General features: G+C 37.4%; 1 protein-coding gene across 5 annotated transcripts in view; it reads left to right on the top strand.

Moving 5' to 3' along the window:
* Positions 1–20,174, top strand: part of ANKIB1 (ankyrin repeat and IBR domain containing 1) — an 89,009-nt gene that overhangs the window by 24,610 nt on the left and 44,225 nt on the right. For all 5 annotated transcript variants that reach the window (XM_077174809.1, XM_054637813.2, XM_077174804.1 and 2 more), the window contains exon 2: positions 8,115–8,380. In XM_077174809.1, coding sequence (XP_077030924.1) covers positions 8,193–8,380 — 188 coding nt within the window. In that variant the 5' untranslated portion in view covers positions 8,115–8,192. The remainder of the gene's footprint in view (positions 1–8,114; positions 8,381–20,174) is intronic.

Raw genomic sequence — 20,174 nt, forward strand, 5'->3', positions numbered from 1 at the left:
TGCCAGCATGGGAGGTGCTGCACTGCTTAAGAACATTACCAGTCTCTGGTTCATATTCTTTAGTTTCTCACTGATGCTAAGTGTCCTGTGAGTCATCAGCTGCTGCTGCTTCTTTATACAGGTGCTGGGTGACACTTGTTCACTTCTTTGTGATGAAAAGTGATGCTATCAGCATTGGCCTGTAACACAAAAGTCACTTTTGTAGATCCTTAATAAAAAAACAGGTTTTTTTATGCACTTTACCTAAAGTGTACTGTTACTTTAGTTAGTGGAACAGTCTATAGTGAGCTTTTTATACTAAAACAGTGTGCTTGGGATTGAAATGCCAGAACTATGTCTGTCTGTAGCCTGACTTAATCTAATAAGACAACAAACATTTCTTTTTCTGCTTCTTCACCTTTTGATCTAGATAGAGAAGGGCTTAGGGTCCTAGTGTTGGTAGACTAGGTACAAATCTTTTAGATTTTAGATTTGAGTAGTCTACATAACCTAAAGATTGAAGAGCTAGCCCTAAAAAAGTTCTGCTGTATTTTATGCCTGGAACCTAAAAATACCATTAAGAATATCTTCACCTGGAGGGTGGTTGAGCACTGGAACACACTCCCAGGGAGTGGTCATGGCACCAAGCCTGACAGAGTCAAGAAACTTTTGGACAACACTCTCAGGTACATGGTATGAGTCCTTAGATTGTCCTGTGCAGGGCTGGGAATTGGACCTCGATGATCCTTGTGGGATTTCCAACTCAAAATGTTCTATGATTCTCTGATTTCTCTCATCTCACTGACTAAAGTACAGCAAATTAAATTACTAAGATTATTAAGGCCTTGACAGACAGTTGCATTGGGAACAACTCCAAAGTGTTACCTGAATTTCATGGAACTTTGAGGGTTTTGTTGTTATTTAAAAAAAAAAAATTCTACAGACATGAGACCCTGGAAAGAATTTTGAAATTAATTCACAATTACAGGTGAGGCCAATGGATATTCCAGAGCATAATTATAGAATGATGATTCTTTTGTTCCATCCTACTGAATTGCTGTTCACTAAAGGGGAAAAAAAAGTACACACCACAACAGATTGCTCCTTTTACCTTGTGCTGCTGGATTTTTTCTCCCTGACTACCTGCAGGAATGCAGTCTTTGTCCAGCTATCACAATGTACCTTTGGTTTGGCTGCATAGTATCTTATCTCTCCTGACATGTATGTTTTTACCTAAAACACAATGGATTTACCACATTTCATTAAAATTATGAAAGCAAGTATTGTAGACAGCACAGTTAAAATTAATGTAGCTATTACTTCAGCTACATCTAAACAGTTTTTTCTTAAACTGCTTCTAGTCAATGTTGCAGCTGGCCCAGTTGCATCCCTTTAAATGCAACAGTGCAAAGAAAACCAAAGCCATTCTTAAAATCCTTTTTATTCCACAAACTACAGTTGTGAAAGAAGCGTGTCTGAAAGAAAATATTCCACCTGGATGAAAGTCTTTATGGCTGAGTCAGTAAGCCAGAGTCTCAAATTACTAAATTGAGCAATAATTTTAACCTTCAACTTGTGGGTACATATGCTAGCATAAAGAGATTGTAACCTAAGTTGCTAGACTCTCTATCCCACAAGCATATAAATGAGGAAATAATTAATTCTCTCACTAGCCCACACTATGTTTTATTCAAGTCAACTCTCAACATTTTTGCCACTTTTCAACCTTGGTATTTAAAGCATAGAGAATGTTATATTGGTGATCATTGTATGAAGGGTGAGATGTTGGCATAGCAATTATTTTTTTTTCTGCATTTTGATGTGTAAAATGTAACAAGAGTTTGATAATGTTTAGTCCTATTCACAGAGGTTTAAAGTGGCAGAGACACTTTCATTATTTCCTGTTGATGACTTAGAACTTTTGGCACAAACCTTAGCATATTTCAGTGTGTGAAAAAAAAACCCTAAACACCACCAGTCTTTTATATAACCAGTTCTCAAGCTTTACAAGTGCATTTGTTACCAGACTTTGCAGAAAAGTTGTCCCAGATACAGGTATCCAGAGAGAACAATTTGTAATTAATTAAAATTTGACAAATCTTAAATCTTGACTATAAACATGTAAAAATTAGATTTAGCCTTTTCTGCTGCATCTTAATTACAGGCATCTGTGCCATCCATATGTAAAGTAGGCATGCACATTTGAGTGCTTCATTCTTAGTTTTGTCTTCTTGGTAAAGTGAGATTTCTTTTTTTCTTTTTAAAACTTTGTGTAGAGGGGAAGTTTTTTTTAAACTTTTTAAGAGAGGAAGAAGAGCTCTACTGAGGTCTTTCTCTGCTGTTTCTGGGCGACAGCCTGGTTCTCTGGCAGTTCTTGAACATAACTTTTGACTTGCTTTATTTGTGTTAGTCTGTCCCAGAAATGAGGATTAAAATTATCAACATCATAATGTGACACTCATCCTAAGCATACAGGTCACGAGGCTTTCTCCTAAACCATGAAGTTGTTTGTGGTTCCCTTCTGCAAAAAATATTATTTATAATGTAGGACAGACTCTGCAGTAAACAGTTTAGAAACTCAGCTTTAAAAAATGAGCTGTTTAACTGTGTATCCAAAGCAAATAAAATAGCTACCTTTTGAGCTAACTGTGCTTGAAACAGAAGATGCTTTTAGAATACAAAGTATTTCATAGTTTCATCAAAAGCCAGGTAAAAACAAGTATGTTTGATATCTTTTTATCCTTTTTCAAATTTTTACTAATTTGTTATCACTTGTCTCTTGAAGGGTTTAGAAGCCATGTAATATACACTAATTTTATTTAACATATTTTATTTTAATAATATTAAGATTTAAGTATGAGGAGCTACGTAGTCTTTGATCTTGGCTCACTTAGCTTTTCCAGAAGAATATTCTTTTAGTTTACAAGACAAACTACTTAAGAAGTAGTTTTTAAGGTTTTTAATCTGCAAATTGTTCTTAAACTTTTTAAGGTTAAGCTGTGTAATTATGAAGTGTTACATGTAAAAAAAAAAAAAGTTGCACATGATTATTCGCTTCAATCCTGATCATTGCTCATTATATAAACACTAGGTTTTTTTGGTGCAAGAAATATATAGCATTTTCTTCTCATTGTTAAACCTGAGTATTTTGTTACTGGTTTTGATAGATTTTCTAAGCAGTGTGATGCAGTACAGTCTGTCTCCCTTTTTTTCATTTCCTAAGGTTTAGAACAGCTGCTGTATCAACACGTGCCAGTCCTCCATTCAGTAAGAAATTCTGGTTTAGTATTAAAGCAATTAAAATGTAAATTGAGAAAAGATATGCTGTGTCATGAAAGACTTTTGTGTTCAATATGTGGTTCCTAAATGAGTGCTAGATGTATGATGTTTCCAAAATACTTACCTGATCCCCCTTGTACAATATTTTACTATTTTTGACAAATTTCTAGCAAGCACCTAGAAAGGAAGAACTCCTTCTAAAATCCTATGATGTCATTGCTGTTCTTCTTCAGACTCACTTCTATGATGATGCCCATGGAAAAATCAATAGTAACTGGGCAACTGCCCTCAGAATCTCATTGCTTCCTTGCTCTACTCATGTCTTTCTTTATCCACTTTTATCATGTTGTACTCAATTGTCAAGCTCCTATAAGAGTGGCTGTCTCTTTGTTAAATTTTTATAGAGCTGTGATACCAAGTGTTGCTAATAAGCCATAGAAATTACTGTTCTTTGCTAAGGCAGAGAAATGTGATGGCCCTGATGGAGTTTATATTAATCTTCTCTTACACTTTAGGGTGGTTTTTGGGTTTTGTTAGGCTGGAACTTCTATTTGGCAATACAGTAATAAATATACTCTCAAAATTAGAACTTGATGTTTGGAATTCAGAACTAATATGGGAAATATTTTTCAAACATTACATTTAGTTTTTCCTGAGTTCTTTGGTGTAAAATGATGTTTGTGGTTATGATAAATGATAGAAGGTTATGCTAAAGGCCATGATAGAGTCTTTCTCTAAGCACAGAGCTTGACAATTCAGTGAATAGATCTCCCTACCGAAAATATAATCTTGTATTTGTCCTGTAAAATTCTATTCAAGTCTCATTTTATTTAGATAAAATATTAGAAAATTTTCATGTTTGTGTGGTCATTTTTTCCCACTGTGATGTGGACACTAAAAAATAGCCTAAGGATTTTAAATGCAGGGTTTATACAAAGAGGGAAGCAAGGCCAGTGACACTGATACTGCACACTACCCATGTGAGCCCAGGAGCTGCTGAAACTGCTTTAACAACACCTGAGTTCAGCTCTCCAGGTCTCTGAGGCTGACTGGCTGATAACCTTCCAGACACTTCCCTGCCACCTGTGTCAGAGGCAATGTATGTGTTATATGCCCTTCACCTCTAAAACCACAAAAGGACAGACTGAAAAAGTGAACCAAGTTTCCTTTCCCTGAATGTCTGGTTCCATCTTTGCTCATTAACTTTCTGTTCTCTGAGAATGTAACAGGTTGGAAGCTCTTCATGAAAGATAGATAACTACACTAAAAGGCATCAGACAGGGCCCCTTTCAGCCATTCTCAGGTCAGAATTTTGTTGCATCAGCTGACATTTTGTCCTTTTTCTCCTTCACTTGAGGCAGAGGCTGCTTTGGTGGTGGATGCAGTGGGGCTGTTTGCTGAAAGATGAACTGATGACTGTAAATGGGCAGATCTTGAATATTTTACAGAAGGACACTCATCAACTACAGCAGCTTGAGAGAGGCAGCAGCTGTCACATCTTTCTTTCTTCTGGACTTCCAAGCGTGCTGGGAGCCAACTGTTAGAGCCAGGGTACAGAGACAGCTTCTCCCTTGTCTTTCTGTGTTTCTGCTGACCTGTTTAATCGCAGTTCAGAAAACAAAAAATACTACTGTGTGGCCCACCAAATTTGCAAAGCATAAAAGGCTAATAGTGCCTATTGTAGTGTTAAAAATTAAAAATTTTGTGGATACTGTATGAAGGTGACAGACATTTATGTAGTTTATCATATCATGTGTTTTAAGTAGAGAATTGTTTTCTGGATTAATTTTGACCTGTCACTTCCCTCCTTCCATTCTTCCAGAGATCAGTTTCTTGCTATCACATTAAATATAAGCTGTTTGCCATCACTTGAAGGGCCTTCATTGATATCCCCATTCTATCATCTTTCATTTTATTTTGATAATGTGATGGCTATATTTACATTAGCCTTTGCTAAATTTTCAATACCTCTGCATTCATTCTTGGTTTTGTGTTGGAGTTCACTTGCGTCTTTTCAAAGCCATATCATAGCTCTGTCTCATAATCCTTCTTAAAATTCTCCCTTTCCTTTGGCTGAGATTCAGTTCCCTTGGAGTCTGATCCTTTTATACAAACAAAAAAAAGTTTTTTACTCTTTCAATTTCATTCACCTTTCTGTATTACGTCTTTGTCATATTTAGCCCTTTATTGGACACATAGGCTGTCAGCTTTTTTAAAGAAAGCAGATGTCACTGCTGTTTTCAGTGACTTACATGGTGCAGTCTGCAAATTCCTAAAATTTCTGGATGACATGATAATGTACATAATAGTCCAAGCAATGTGCCTACATCTTTTATATTAGTAGTCACTGATGACAGTCCAACATTCTAATATATCCATACTGCATCAAAAGTAAATAAAGTTAATTCAGTGTACAAAAGAATTAATAATTTTTGCCTTTTCTGCACAAAAATGACTTGAGCTTTTTTAGCTCCCCCCATAGAGACCCTCACTTCTCCCATGCATTTCCATACCCCTGCCTAAATCCATTCCGATCTCATCTTCACATCTGAACAGAACCACCCTGTCCCAGATTTCTCTCAGGTGCCTGGAGGCACCATCTTATCTCCTTCCACTCTCAGTGTTCTCATTCATCCCTACCCAGGTTTGTTTAATGTTCCAGTTTGGGCAAGAAGCAGCATGTTATGCAGCTGATGCAAGTTATCTGTGTGCTAATTTCCAGAAATAAATGCATGGAAATCAGTGCCGTTACGTTCTAATTTCAAATGATTTTTGCTTTCTTAGTGTTACAGCCATTAGTGGGATCTTCATTATTGATTTCCATGGTGATTCTGATATCTTTTAGGCCTTTGTTCTCATTAATTTAGTTTATAGTCTTGAGAGCTACTGGTGGTAGATAGGGATTGACAGATAATACAGTACCACAAACTAATCTTGTTAAACTTAAGTGAAATCATTCTTTCAAGTTATTCCTGTGATCCTGACTGTTGAATGTTATAAAAATAAAAGAGTGTAGAACTTTTCTTCATAGACTAAAGGGTTTATAGACTAAAGCCTGAAACTACCCAGTATGTAGAGTAATGCATCTAGTTTTGCATCTGAAAACACATTAATTTATGGCACTGAGAGTTGTGACATAGTAATGTCAACATGCAGTGACTTTCTTGAAGAATATAAATATTATATCTGCGTAGTACCTGCATGTTTGTATTTTAAAATAAGTCAATGACAGAAGGATACTGCAGAATCTGTAGTGTGATTGAATAATCTAGGTTTTGATTTGTGGATATAACTAGAAATATGAAGGATGTCCATTTGCATTTGGATGAGTGCCTACTCGGTTCTTCTTTAGGTGACTCTGGTCTCACACAACATGTTTAGTACGTGGAGGCAGCTGATACAGCAGAGTCATTGCTACCTCACAACAGCTCAAAATAAGGCTTGCCTTACCAAAATGTTGTAGGACAAAGGATTAAAATGAAGGCCACCAAGGCCACCTCTCTCCTTCTTGAACAGACCTGACCATGCTGATGAGGCGACTGGTGGCAACAGCTCTGGGGGAACAAATGTGTCACTGCAGCTGTTCATCAGGCTTCTTCAACTGCTTTTAGTGTGAATTTTATCAGCATCCTGATTCCCTTGGATTCTCTGCAGCTCTAGATCCCTTGGATTCCTCTGTTTTGTCTGTCTACGAGGCTGGAGAGGCACCAGTAACAGTGTTGGAAAGCCAGTGTAGAAATAGTAGCTCTGAGATAGTCCCAGCAAGTTGAATTTAAGGTACTGGGCAGCTCCTCCCTGTCTGATTTTATGTGCACAACAAAGTCTCAATCCCCTAACCTGCTATGCCTGGCATATTTGGATCCCTGTGTGTTCTTTGTGGGGTGAAAGGTCTGGCATGGAGCAGTGTGGATGGGATGACTCATGCTCAAAAGGGACCTCCTAGAAGGTTCACTGTGCTACCAGCTGCAGCCGGTGCTGACTCCCCTGTCTGTGCCCTGACATAAACCAACATGTGCTCTCTGCAGCTGCACATCCAGATAGGCTCCTGCTGTCCTATGTCATGAGCAGAGATGCTCTCTCTGCCCTGTCTTTTTGCAGCTTGATCTGCTGGGTGCCTCCATCAGGTAAAGGTGAGAGGCTGGGGAGCACAGCAGCTGGAAAGTACTTCAGAGTACTGTAAGGTGCAGTTGGTTTGTGCCAGTACAAATGCCAGATGTTGTGTGGACCCATTCATTGTAGATCTAAGTGTAAGGGCCTGGGTGTTTAAAAGAGTCTGCTTAGCAGAGCTGTTAAGATGGGGCCATGGTAATTCCTGTGTTCATGGGCATTCATCTTACTGGCACAGAAGGGTGCTGTGTGCATCCACCTATACAAGCTCAGGTGCTTCAAGCATATTTTAATATGATTTTCTTTAATTAAAAGTTAAACTAATGTCTGCTTTATTGCATATTTTTGAAGAATTTTTCTTCCTTGTGTAAGAATTTTGCTTTAGATCTATTCTGTTTTTGAAGTAACATCTAATTTTTAATTCATTTCTCATTCATGGAAATTCAGTGTTCATGCCAGTCTTCTAATACAGGTCAATATTAGCCATTTCTTTTCCATAGGTTTAAAGAGTGTAGGTAGTGAAGATATTTGCAGAGGGAGGGAGATCCACAATTTATCAGGGAAATGATCTGTGAAGAATTGGGAATTGGTGTGCATTACCTAGAAAGATTTTAGCCATTCATGAGGAGAAGTACATAGGCCCTATGTACTTCTTCTTCACCTGTCTATTTACAGTGCTCTGCATTCTTTCTTTTCATCAAGGAAAAAGTATTTTAGAGAATAACTGGAATGTTTTTTGTCTTTTTTAGGCTGTGAAGCATGTTACAGAACCGTACAACAAGTGGATGAAGGGGAAAGGAAGTGCCATTGATAGCTAGGACAGCAACATGGGAAATACAACCACCAAATTCCGCAAAGCTCTTATAAATGGAGATGAAAACTTGGCCTGCCAAATCTATGAGAGCAACCCTCAACTCAAAGAAACTCTTGACCCAAATACTTCTTATGGAGAAACGTATCAGCACAATACTCCGCTCCATTATGCTGCTAGGCATGGAATGAATCGTATCCTGGGGTAAGCAGCATTTGAAATTTGGCTTGGCTGTGAAAAACTGACCTGAAAATGCAAGAGTGTCAGCCAGGTTATAAACACCTGGTGTGTGTGTGCATAGGTGTACACATATATGTGCATGTGTGTGTTGCACAGACAGAATTTGTAACAAGTTCGAGTAGTAATAGAAAACATGCAAATTATTCTGTAATCACAGGCTGATAAACAGTCTTTAATTTTATTTCAATATCTGTTCCTTTCTTGTAAAATTAGTCTTGGGCAGTTTTAGCTTGTTTCCTTAAGACTCCTATATTATTGTTCTTTGAAAATAGTGACTGTTCCACCATTCTTGATGTGTTTTCCTGTCTTTAAATAATCTGTTTGCAAAGTTTTGTGGATATTACACTAAGTGTAACTACTTCTAGATAGTACAATATAGATTTATTCTTGTGTTATTCAGGCAGCTTTTATTTTTTTAGTTGGATGATAATAATAGTGAACATTAATATCTTGATAATGAGTAAGTTTATTGTTGCTGCAGTCAACATGAACAGCAATCCCTTATATTAGCTATTTCCATTCTTTTGTGTTTTTGTCAGTGCTCTAAGATCAATTAAAGATTAACATCTTACCCATGTCCAGACATTGCAGACGCAAGCTATTCTCATCTAGTATTTTGTGAAGGTAGTACCAGGCAGACATTGCTAAACCTCTTCTTCTTCAATAAGCACTATTAGAGAGAATTTCATAAATATCCTCTTCTTCATATTAGGAAACAGAACCAAAAGAAATACTAAACTGTGTTATTGGTAATATTCTTTTCATTTTTGTGTTTATGTCTAAATGGGCCTGTAGTATTCATAAGCCTTGTTTTGTACCTTGTATGCTGTAACTTTACTAGCTTTCTGGCCTCTCACCATAAATTTTTCCTCAGTGTTCTAGATTCATCAGATTTTTATTTTATAATTTCTAATTTACTTCATTTTGGGCTAAATATTTTTCTCTTCTTCCCTATGTATTCTGTATTTCTATTTTTAATTTGTTTTTATTTCGTCACTGAAACTTTTTTGTTTATTTTTCCCCTCATTCCTTATTCCTGAATTATAGAAAAGAGTTGACTAACATGAATATTTTTTTTAAATAGTGCCCAGTTTTTACTTACACTTTCCATATGATTTTTTTCCTCTGAGATTTTCAGATTTCTCTCAAGAAAATAGGTCTTAAGAAATTATAGCCTTATTGAGACAACAAGGACACATGAAATTGCACATATGAAAAGAATTAGTCATAATTACTGACTTCTGAGCAGTGTGTCAGTTAATTCATATTGCATCATTATGATGGAGTCTCAAATAACTGCTTTGTATTTTTTTTAATTTTTAATTTTTTTTAAGGCTCTAAAAAGTCTTTTAGAAATGCCATTGTGCTACTAGCTACTACCTTCAACATCTAAGTCTCACAGGAGAACTTTTTTTTTTTCACACATTGCAAACTAATGATCAAAACAATCATTCTTTTACCTTGTTTGAATAAAGGGTTTGTAATACATTTTTTGTCCCTAAACATGAGGTAGGTGCCTTTATCTGCTGGAGTCTGGTTCTGTAAACCCAGACTGTTAGAACTGTAGCACTTGTGAGGAACAATTTACTGAAGTTTTTTTATTTTTAATTTTTCTGATGTCTTTCTAAGGGCTTCTCTTTAAGATGTGCTACACATAAATGTGGCCTCTTTATCTAAATAAAGTAGTAAAAGTGAATAAATATAAGCCTTACAGTGTGTCTGTTTGCTAAGTTGATAGCAGAAAGGGCACAAGTGCTTTGGAGTTAAGCTGCTTCTTTTTGATGCAGAAAGTCCTGGATATGGCAGGGGTTAAATGAGCTGATTTTTGAAAGGAGTGCTTTGATGTACTGATAAAGTTCAGTGCCTAAATATAAATTAATTCTAATTTCTTTGTATTTTGAGAGAAATTTACAATTATGAGATGTCCATAGTAGTATAATATTTTATGTTTATCTTTTCATAAAACATTTTAAATACTGGGAAATCTGTAGCACCACAACCTACAAGCATTTACTTGCATGCACACCATATAATTCAGTTTTTCATTATAGGCAATAGTATTATTGTGGGTGGATATGAACTGACGTGTTTACAGTTTACTGTGTGAGATTATCTCAAAATAGAGTAGTGTGATGCAGTTGCTGGTCCACCTTTTGCATTACAGAATGCATTGAGAGAGATATTTTGGGATGTTTAGAAATACCCTATCTGGCAGTGCTGAGGGTGGTGTGACTGGCCAAAGGCACAGTGAAAGCAGAGGCACCAAGTTTGCAGTGAAAGGGACTTGGGGACATCCTGCTGCAGTGATCTCAGAAGGAAAGAACCAAGCAGCTGGAGAAGAGGTGAAAGGGTCACAAAGCAAAACTGCCAACCTGCACAAACTTGACTTAATCCAGCATGAAGTCTACTGGCAGAAACTTAAGCCAACAAAAATTTCTCAATGATTTCGAGCTGCTCAGTTATTATGAAGCAAGTATCTGAGTCATCTGGCTGCTGCATTTTTCAGCCAATATTTACAGCCCAGAAACAGGATCAAGATGTAAAAATTTGAAAATTTGCTGTTAATTTCTTTTCACAAGATCCAGCAAGATTTTGTTAAAATGCTATGATCATTTCTTGATCATTTTAATGAGTATCATAGGAAACTTTAGTATACTAGGAATGTTGAAATAAAAACCAAAACATAGTCAACATTCCATTAATGTATAACTTGGTCTGCAGCCCTGAATAATGTTTACCTGACATACCAGTTTGTTTTAACATAGCATTTAATGTTTAAAGACCAAAAATTGCTGACCACAGCTAATTAGCTCAAACAAGAATTTTCAAAGACTTGATCTCAGGCCAGTAAGCTCATCAGCAGAGAGGAGCCCCAGGGCTGGCACAGGATAACCCTCAGCCCCCATCTGTGGCACCTGTCAGAGGAGCTGGCAGAAGAGCATTGTGCTGGGTTCATGGGGCAAGGTTTTGGTAGCAGGGGGCTGTGGGGATGGCATCTGTGACAAGAGATCAGAGTGCCCCACACCAGGCACGGCTGGTGTCTGCCAGCTCCAAACCTGCCCCACCACTGGCCAAAGCTGAGACTGGTGATGCTGGTGGTACCTCTGCATACTTAGGAAAGGATGAAAAATGCTGCACAGCTTCTGTGAGAGAGGAGTGAAAAAAATGTGAGGGAAACAGCCCTGCAGAGAGCCCAGGCCATAGAAGGAGGGGCAGCAGGAGGTGCTCCAGGCACTGGAGCACATTCCCCTGCAGCCCGTGGTGCAGGCTGTGCTGAGGCTGGATGTCCTCCCACAGCCCCTGGACATGCATGGGGAGCAGAGAGGCACCCACAGCCCCTGGAGGACGCCACAGCAGAACAGGTGGATGTGCCCTGAAGGAGCCTGCAGCCCATGGAGAGCCCATGCTGGATCAGGCTCCAGGCAGGAGCTGCACAGCCTGTGGAGAGCAGCCCACACAAATGCAGGATTTCTGCTCCCTGTGACCCTGTGGGGACCCACACTGCTGCTATGTGTTTCTGAAGGACTGTACCCTGTTGAGGAACCCACACTGGAGCAGTTCATGAAGCACCCCACACAGGAATTCTGAGCTTTATACAACATCCACATTTGTCTCATCCCACTACAAACATTTATCCTGTTTCCCTATGAATTAAGGTCTTGACAGAAGATTCATATTTAAGAAGATAGTTTAAATTTCACTCCCCAAATGTGTACAAAAATATTACAGGCAAAGCACACTGGAAACATGTTTTCTTTAGAAAAGACAGTCTTCAGATGATCAAGCACATCCAATGCCCTCAGGCTTTCTGTTTTTCTTTTTTGCCTAAGGGACGTTTTAGACCATCTGACTGCTTAGTTTGAAAGAATTGCTATCAATGTGGAAAGTTACTCACTAGAGTCTGGCTTTTGGTGAAGCACTCTGAGCTATGACAAGAGAACAGACTTTCCAGAGGCTGCTTGAGATGGAGTGACTGGAAATCACGAGGACTTGCTTGACATTGAAAGGAAAAAAAACCCTTAGATAAACTGTCATTTTGCAATATATGTGGTGTGACTTTCAGTTTTGCAGCTTTGCTGGGAAGCTTTTTGGACCAGTGACAGATTTTCCTCATTGTGTGTTTCATAGTGCTATATCTGAGCACTTTGTGGGTATTCAAGCCAAAAGTGGATTGTTGTAGCAGTTGCTGCTGGTCCTGGCCTGAAGAGGAGGGAGGAGGAGATGACAGAAACATGGAACTCTGGGGAGACAGGACAGGTTTACAAAGCTGATTTTTTCCTAGAACAAGAAAAACAAGACTTTCTTGTTACAGAAATTCTGGAAATTGAGGTGATTCTGAAGCTAAAGAAAAAGAAAATCAAACCCAAACCCACTTCTCTTAACATTCTTGATGTCTGCCGTTCAGTAATAGTGGTCAAGCAACTCTGGCAATGAAGGCATAGCTAAGCCAGTCAGAGAGAAATGTTGGTAAATGTGCCTGGGATTTGTTCATAGGCAATATCTCTTGTTTCACTGCTATAATTTGGGAAGTAAGTTTCACTTCAGAAGAATGACAGAACATCAAAATAGTGGTGGTTTCCTCTAGGCTATGCATCTCTTGCAATTTCAGCTACAGTCCCCTTCTGTTCTGCCTGTTAAAGAGGTTTCAGTGAAGACTGGTCCAAGCAATTGTAATGCAATCAAAAAATGTATGCTGATATTTCCAGCATGTTATGAAGGATGAATTTGCCAGAAAACTTGTTGACCCCATAGGGAATGCTGCATTCGTCAGAGCACATTCAGGAATGTCTCTTCCCATGCCAGGTTTTGTTGGCTTTTCATCCATTTGCAGTCTTGTTGAAAATTAGTTTTGGATGATTTTGAGGGACATGTGTGTAGACTGTTTTCAGAACAAGATTTCTCTGAAGTTTAGAGGGTATTAGAGGATTTTTATGCTGCAAAAATAGATGTTAAGGAAAAGTATTGATGAAAACCCCGTTCTTTGCCGGTCATCTGGCTTTAGAGAAGTGCTGTAGTTGCTTATTTTCTGATAAGGTTAAAGCGGCTCTGAATTTTTGATATTGTTTTTTTCTGGAGATAGAAATCGAAAAGAGGCTACTTCACTGTTTTGACAGACAGAAGTTCTGTAAATATTTAAACTTTGAGATGCAAATAGACCTAAATGATTCATGCTGAAATCTTCAGAAAGATGCTAAAATTCATGTTTTTTCTTTATTAAATTTCTGAACATCTATTCAATGCTTTGACAGTAAGTCTAGTGTTCCTTTTTAAATTGCTTTCCTAACAGTACTTCTGATATAAATGTGAGCAAAAGAGAACTAATAAGGTTGATAGCAGCTCTTTGTCCAATAAGGGCAAATGGGGAAAATGTGGGGTTATTAACCAAAACAACAGTATCCAGTGTAAGGAAATTTGTATTGAGTGTATGGATGTTTTCAAGTAGGTGGCTCAGAAAACAACTGGAGGAGTCTTTTTTTTCCTCTTTTTTTTTTTTGTTTGTCATGGTAATTCTTTGAATTATTACATTTGCTTGGTGTTTTCCAATTTTAAAGCTCATTTGGAAGAAAAATCATGAAGGCATAATATTTGCCTAAGCTAGTGTCCTAAAAGTAGTTTTTTTAAGTTTTGGCATCTGATTTTAATACAAAAGAAAACCACCCAACTATATTCCCTTTCTCCCACATAACAAAATAATTCTGTTCTGGTTTAATAACTTAAAGTGTATGATACGCTACTTCATCTGAATAATTTATGATATACAAAGTGAATGATCTGGACAATGTCATTGTCCAGATCATTCACTTTGAGTAACAGAAAGCAAGCTTGTTTTTAATTATCAACAATTATACAGATAACCATTTCAATCATACTTCTGTTTAAATTAATTTTATTCAGAAAAGTAAGTATGTCTCCACTGGAATTATTCATACTAGGTTACTAGGTCTCCTTTATAGTCAATATAGACATAGGTAATAAATCTAGTCAGAATAATTATTGAAGGCAACAGCACAATTCATGTATTGTGAAGGTGACCATAAAGTGTTCTAAATTAAGGGTGTGCCAGCAGTGCCTGTTTCTTCCCATTGATTCAAAGGGAATTTAAGAGAACTGGATCAGCTGTAGTTGTCTGCACTGTAAGTCACCAGAGCTAAGATGAATCTCATCCTACATTATACTAAATATGTAAAATTGAATAGTAAGCACCTGCAAAGTTGTAAATTGAAAACTTTCATGATTTTGCAATATGAGACATGAATGCTTCTTGTGGGAGATAGTGCTTGTGGTATAGTGTTAAATGTTTTCCTTTGGTGGTGTGTGGTGCCTGATCTGTGCAGTGTTTGGATCTGTCCTAGTGGGAGGATAGGTGTTTATCAAATTGCTTTGTTGTCATTGCACTCAGCTGACAAATTGGTTCTGTAAGGTCCTTTTTAGATTAGTCATTTTGTGTTGTTGTGAGTCTTGGTCACCTTTCAAATTCATTGGAATATGAACTACTGAAGGGAGCTCTCGATTAGATGAAGGAGAATAATAAATTAAGAGTATGATCTCACAGGGCTTTGTGGGCATATTTATTAAGAAGCAGGAGGACCAAGTGAATTGAAGTGCCCCTGATTTCAGTAGCAGAACATCTGACTGGGTGGTAGAAAATAGTAATTTATAAGGTCATTTTCATCACAGTCAGTCTAAAAAGAAGTCAAGATGATGTACAAAGTATAAATAGGAAGCCTTTAAAAGTGATCAAGTTTTTACTGTGACTAAATCCTGGAGAAAACTGCCAAAGACAGAAAAAACCAGAGGAGACACTTAAAAGAGCAGCCGCAGATGTGAAGTAGCAGCAGTAGCATTTGTTTTGTTCCTCAAAAGCTGCCACCCAGTTGGGCACTGTCTTCTAAGGTACAGTAAGGCAGGCTGAAAAACTCAGATGTTTATCTGACTGACTGTTGTTTTCCTTTCCCTAAAGCTGAAAATCTCAGTTATGAGCAGTTCTCACTGAGCAGACGTGTGTGGCCTCCCAAGGTATCTTCCCTGGTGTTCCTCATGAGTTCCTCACAAATTGCAAAACAGAAAGTAGACTTTATTCTAATCACAGTCTGACCTACAAACAGAGATCAAAAGCGAATCAGCTGCTGTGTTTTTAGGTCTTAAAGCTGACTCTTTTCTGTCTGACTTCGATTATTTTAACCTTAGTAGGTTAAAGAGACATGATGCTTGTGAGTTTGTTGCTCACAGCGCAGCCTTTGCTCTCCAGCTACAGCTGCCACTCTTGAGTGTGTTATTGCTTCTTCTTGCTGCTAGGGTTTTTTTGCACCCAGAGGAAACTGTTCTAATTTTACTTTCCTTGGTGGAAATCACACATTGTAGAGTAAGACTGCTTTGTTAGTGATTGGTGAAATGAGATCTATTAATGCAGTACACTCTTAAAGGTTTCTTATTCTATGTTGTCTGTTCTCCTTAGAGCCCTTGTGAACATTTTACCACAGGCAAAGTAAAATTTTCTTTGGTTTATAGAGGAGTACAGCTTTGGTCCTTGCCAACCAGAATGACCACATCTTTATTTCAACTAATTTTGTTGCCAGGTAGAGTTTGTGACTCTGTTGAGTTGATTGGTAAATACTGAATCATTGTGTCAAATGGCTTCACTGCACCCTGGGGTTAGAGGCACATGTGCCTTCCTTACCAGAGAGATCTGTTGGCTCAAAAATTTCAGAAATAACTCATTCATTTTTATATCTAATTGCAAAATCCAAGCAAAATATTCAGTGACATTGTATATAGACACACCTTTCCTTTTGGCCAAGGTACAGATCATGGATGATTTGATTTTTTTTAATTCACACCTTTTTTTTTCTATTTAGTGTAATAAAGTTACATCATTGGGACATGTAAGGAAAATAATCAGTGTCATTAAAGATAAAGTGACAAACAAACTGGAAACATTTTTATGGTGGGAGAGATAAAGATGAGATAATTTCTGTAATACATTTATGGTTTTTAAGAAATATAAATGATGCAAAGCTTATAGTATTCACTGTGTAATTTCTTCATTATTGCTATGTAAATAATATCAACACTAGATAGTATATTCTGCCAGGTCATTTACAAACATACAAAGATAGTTGTCCTGTGCAGAAATCCAAATCTGTGTGTTTAAAAGGTGACAATGAGAACATTTGGTTGTAATTTCATGTTTATTATTTCATCTCACATTTGTTTGAGACCAATATAAAACTAAAAGTCAACATTTATGTGGGAAGAGAATTCAGACTGGATGGTCTCAGAAAAAATCTGTGTTCAAAGGAAGGATTTGGAGACAAGGCTGGAAGGATGGCACCTAGGATTAGTTCTAGCCATCAAGAGATGTGTATAAGAAAGGGCCAGAGACAGAGATGCAAATCACACAGATTTTGCTTTACAAGGACTGTCACAAAGCTGCTGGTAAGCAGCCAGCTTCAGTGGAAGCCACTTCTGATTTGGCATTCAGCTCTATTTCTTTTGAAATCCCACTCAGAATATTGAAATAAAAGCCAGAAGAGGCATGGGATCTTGGAATCAGTATTCCTGACTGTCCAAGGGAATGCTAAACTTAAGTAACTCATAAATAAAAACAATAGTGTTCTGGTTACAAGAAACTTACAGAAGTAATTGATACATTTTTGCATTAGGAATTGTTTAATCTCTGTTTTGGTGCTGCTGTTCCTCCTAACAGTCATAGGAACCATAAATAAAGCAGAATTTTTCTTTGGCCTGCAGTATAACAAATGTAAGGATTAATGTAAGAAATGCTTAAGAATCTTAGTGAAACAGAGAAGAACTTTGAAGTACTAATAAATAACTTTCTAGCACTATATAATGAATAACAATAATTATATTTACTGGATGTGGCTTTCAACATCAGGTAAAAACCAGTACTCTTCCCAAAATTATTTAAAACAGTAATGACTAAAAAGATTTATTCAAGTGGTTACTGGTACACTGTGGTTGTTTTTCTTCAGTATATTTAGGAGAAAAGTACTTTTAGTGAAATAATCATAGTTATTCAAGGTTGAATGCCTCAGTATTGACCTACTGTGTTGAAAGCTGAATCATTCAATAATTGTATGAATTAGTTCATTGCAAATGAGTTTAAATTACTGGATAACATGACTTGGCTCTTCTATATGTTGTTGTAACTCATGGCTTACCCATACTTCTCTTAATGCCCTTAAAATTCTTCTGTTAATATTTCTCTTAAAGCTGTGAGCTTTAGGTTCATGCCTGCACTGGAGTTTGCAGTGTAGCTTTGTTTAGCAAGCTGTACTTAAAAGGACTATCTACTTTATACAGTGTATGTCAGTGTTTTGCTTTCAAAAATTGTTACTTTCACTGTCTTTGAGCATATTCAGACATGCTTTAGCCTCCAGCTTTAGCCTCCAACTAGTTTTATAATTTCATTTTACATTGGTTTTTAATTTTTATTTTTCTACACTTGGGTATATTTTTCTATATTTTTTATGCATACAAATAGAGCATAGAATCACATAATGGTTTGGATTGTAAGAGACCTTAAAGATCATCTAGTTCCAGCAATGTGTATCTATATCTAGCTAAAAATAGCATTTGTTTAGAGAGAGAAATAAACTGTAAATATGGTGGTTTTCATGCCCCAAACATCAAAGATTTTATCCAAACCTGAAGAAATAGTTGTGTTGTTAGTTTCCCCAAGTGAGGACATGTCCCAGTTGTTTATTATTCAAGTTCCCAGCCTTGTGATCTTGAGTTTCTTGCTGGTTTTTTGCAAATACAGATAGTAGTAGGTGTGAGTGTTACAGCCCTTTCCTTTTTGTCACTTTTTCAACACTTTTATGATACTTTTGTCACCTCAAGTTTGGATTCTGCAAAGTGCTACAGATTGCAGCAAAATCTGGAAACTGCAACTAGAGTAAAGTCTGTCTGCCTTGTGGTTAAGTGATATTTCCCATAGGCAATGCATATTTTCACTCTTTCAGTACATTTCCAGGCAAAATTTAGCTTCTCATGCCTCTGAAGTTGTGAGCCAAATTGCAGGGATCTACAGCACTGCTCTGTGAAAGTCTTATGCACCAAATACCACTGTTAAAAATGGAGCCTTGTTGAGTAATGAATCTGTGGATGTAAAATGTATTATTTGCCCATTTTTGAATACTAGTCATTTCTGAACTTTTAAGTCATGGGTTTGGCTGGGCTCTTCAGGATTGACTTGACTTCCCCTTATGCTGAAATGATCATATCCAAGTGCCTCTATAGAATCTGTCTTCTTGTCCCCATCTTCTTCTCTCTCTCCTTCCCATTTCTCTCTTTTTGTTTTTGACTTTCCCACCTCCCTTCCCCTCCTTTCTTTCTGTCTCTAGTTTAATACCCTGTAAAGCTAATTCAAACAAATAAATGCACTTTGGATAGTGTTTGATACTGGTTAGTCTTACCATGTCATGTAATTGGCTCTGAAGTATTTTGCCTGTCTAGCTTAATCCTTTCCCTCTGAAAACAAACAAAAAACCTCAAGGAAACAAAATATGCTGTTACTTTTTTTGACAAGATCTTTAATCTCAAGTTTGGTGTATTCATGTTTCTAAACAAATGCATCTATCATGTCAGCTATCATGTAATGAAAGAGAGATTTCTCTAAGGAACATTTTTGCTGTCAAAATAGGGCAACATAGAGGAGACTGTTTTCCTCTGAATACTTTGTTGCCATATATTTAAAAGAATAGTGTTTTAATAATAAGCTTTCTTTTAAATTCAAACCACTCAGAGATTTTCAGGGGGAAGAAAGGACAGAAATCCAACTGATCAAACAGCTGTCAAGACATTCTTCCATTGCAGGACCAGATCATCTGTGTCTAGTTTTTTCTACTGAAATACTTGTCCAGACTATTTTCAATAATATCTGAAAGGGAAATTCCCATATACCCTGTATAGCCTCTTCCTTTATTAATAAAATAGTTTCAGGATTATTCTTTGTCCTGAACAAAGTATGAGTGAGCTCTGAGAGAGAGGAAGGTGGTATGTATGCAGAGACAACAGAAAGAGGAGATGGCATTTAGGCTTGTAGCTATCTCATAACGTAGTAACTGAGGTAAATAACGGGATTTTTTTGGTTAAATTGGGTACATTTGTCAAGTTCTTCTCACCACTGTTCACCAGGAGTAATATTGTCTGATTTTGTATGTAGCCAGCACCTGCTTTCAGGTGGCTGAGCTCCCTGAAAATGGTTGAAACTGGTTTTCATTAGTCTTAGGGGTGTAGTCAGGGAGGGTGGAACCTGATCCCCTGCACTAACTTAGTGGGGTTCCAGAATAACTCGTTTTTTTCATATTTGCAAACTGTTTGGAGTCAGGGAACAGCCTGGAGAGGAGACATCCAGTGACTTCTGTGGGCTTTGTGTGTGAGGGGGTTTATGGGAACAGTGCAGGCATTTTTGCAGTGACTTCTTGAATGCATGTGCCATGCTTCAGATTTAGCTTGGTATTACCTTTCTGGGAACCTGAGGGAACAATACCTGTTATTCCTCCCTTCACATGGAGTTCTTTTACCATTGCTGTCTCTCTGACCCCAGTCCTTCAAAGAGGTGATCTTTCCTCTCTGTCATTGCCTACCATTTACTCTCCCTTAAAAAAAAATATTTTTAGTATACCTCAAAAGGCTAAAGCACGTTTGGATGCACGGGGCTTGTGTGATTTGTCTCGGTTTTTCCATTTCAGATCTGGATTGTAATTTCTATAATACTTGCTGGCAAGAAGCA

This window comes from Agelaius phoeniceus, chromosome 1 (genome assembly GCF_051311805.1).
Source record: "Agelaius phoeniceus isolate bAgePho1 chromosome 1, bAgePho1.hap1, whole genome shotgun sequence".
Classification (NCBI taxonomy): Eukaryota; Metazoa; Chordata; class Aves; order Passeriformes; family Icteridae; genus Agelaius; species Agelaius phoeniceus.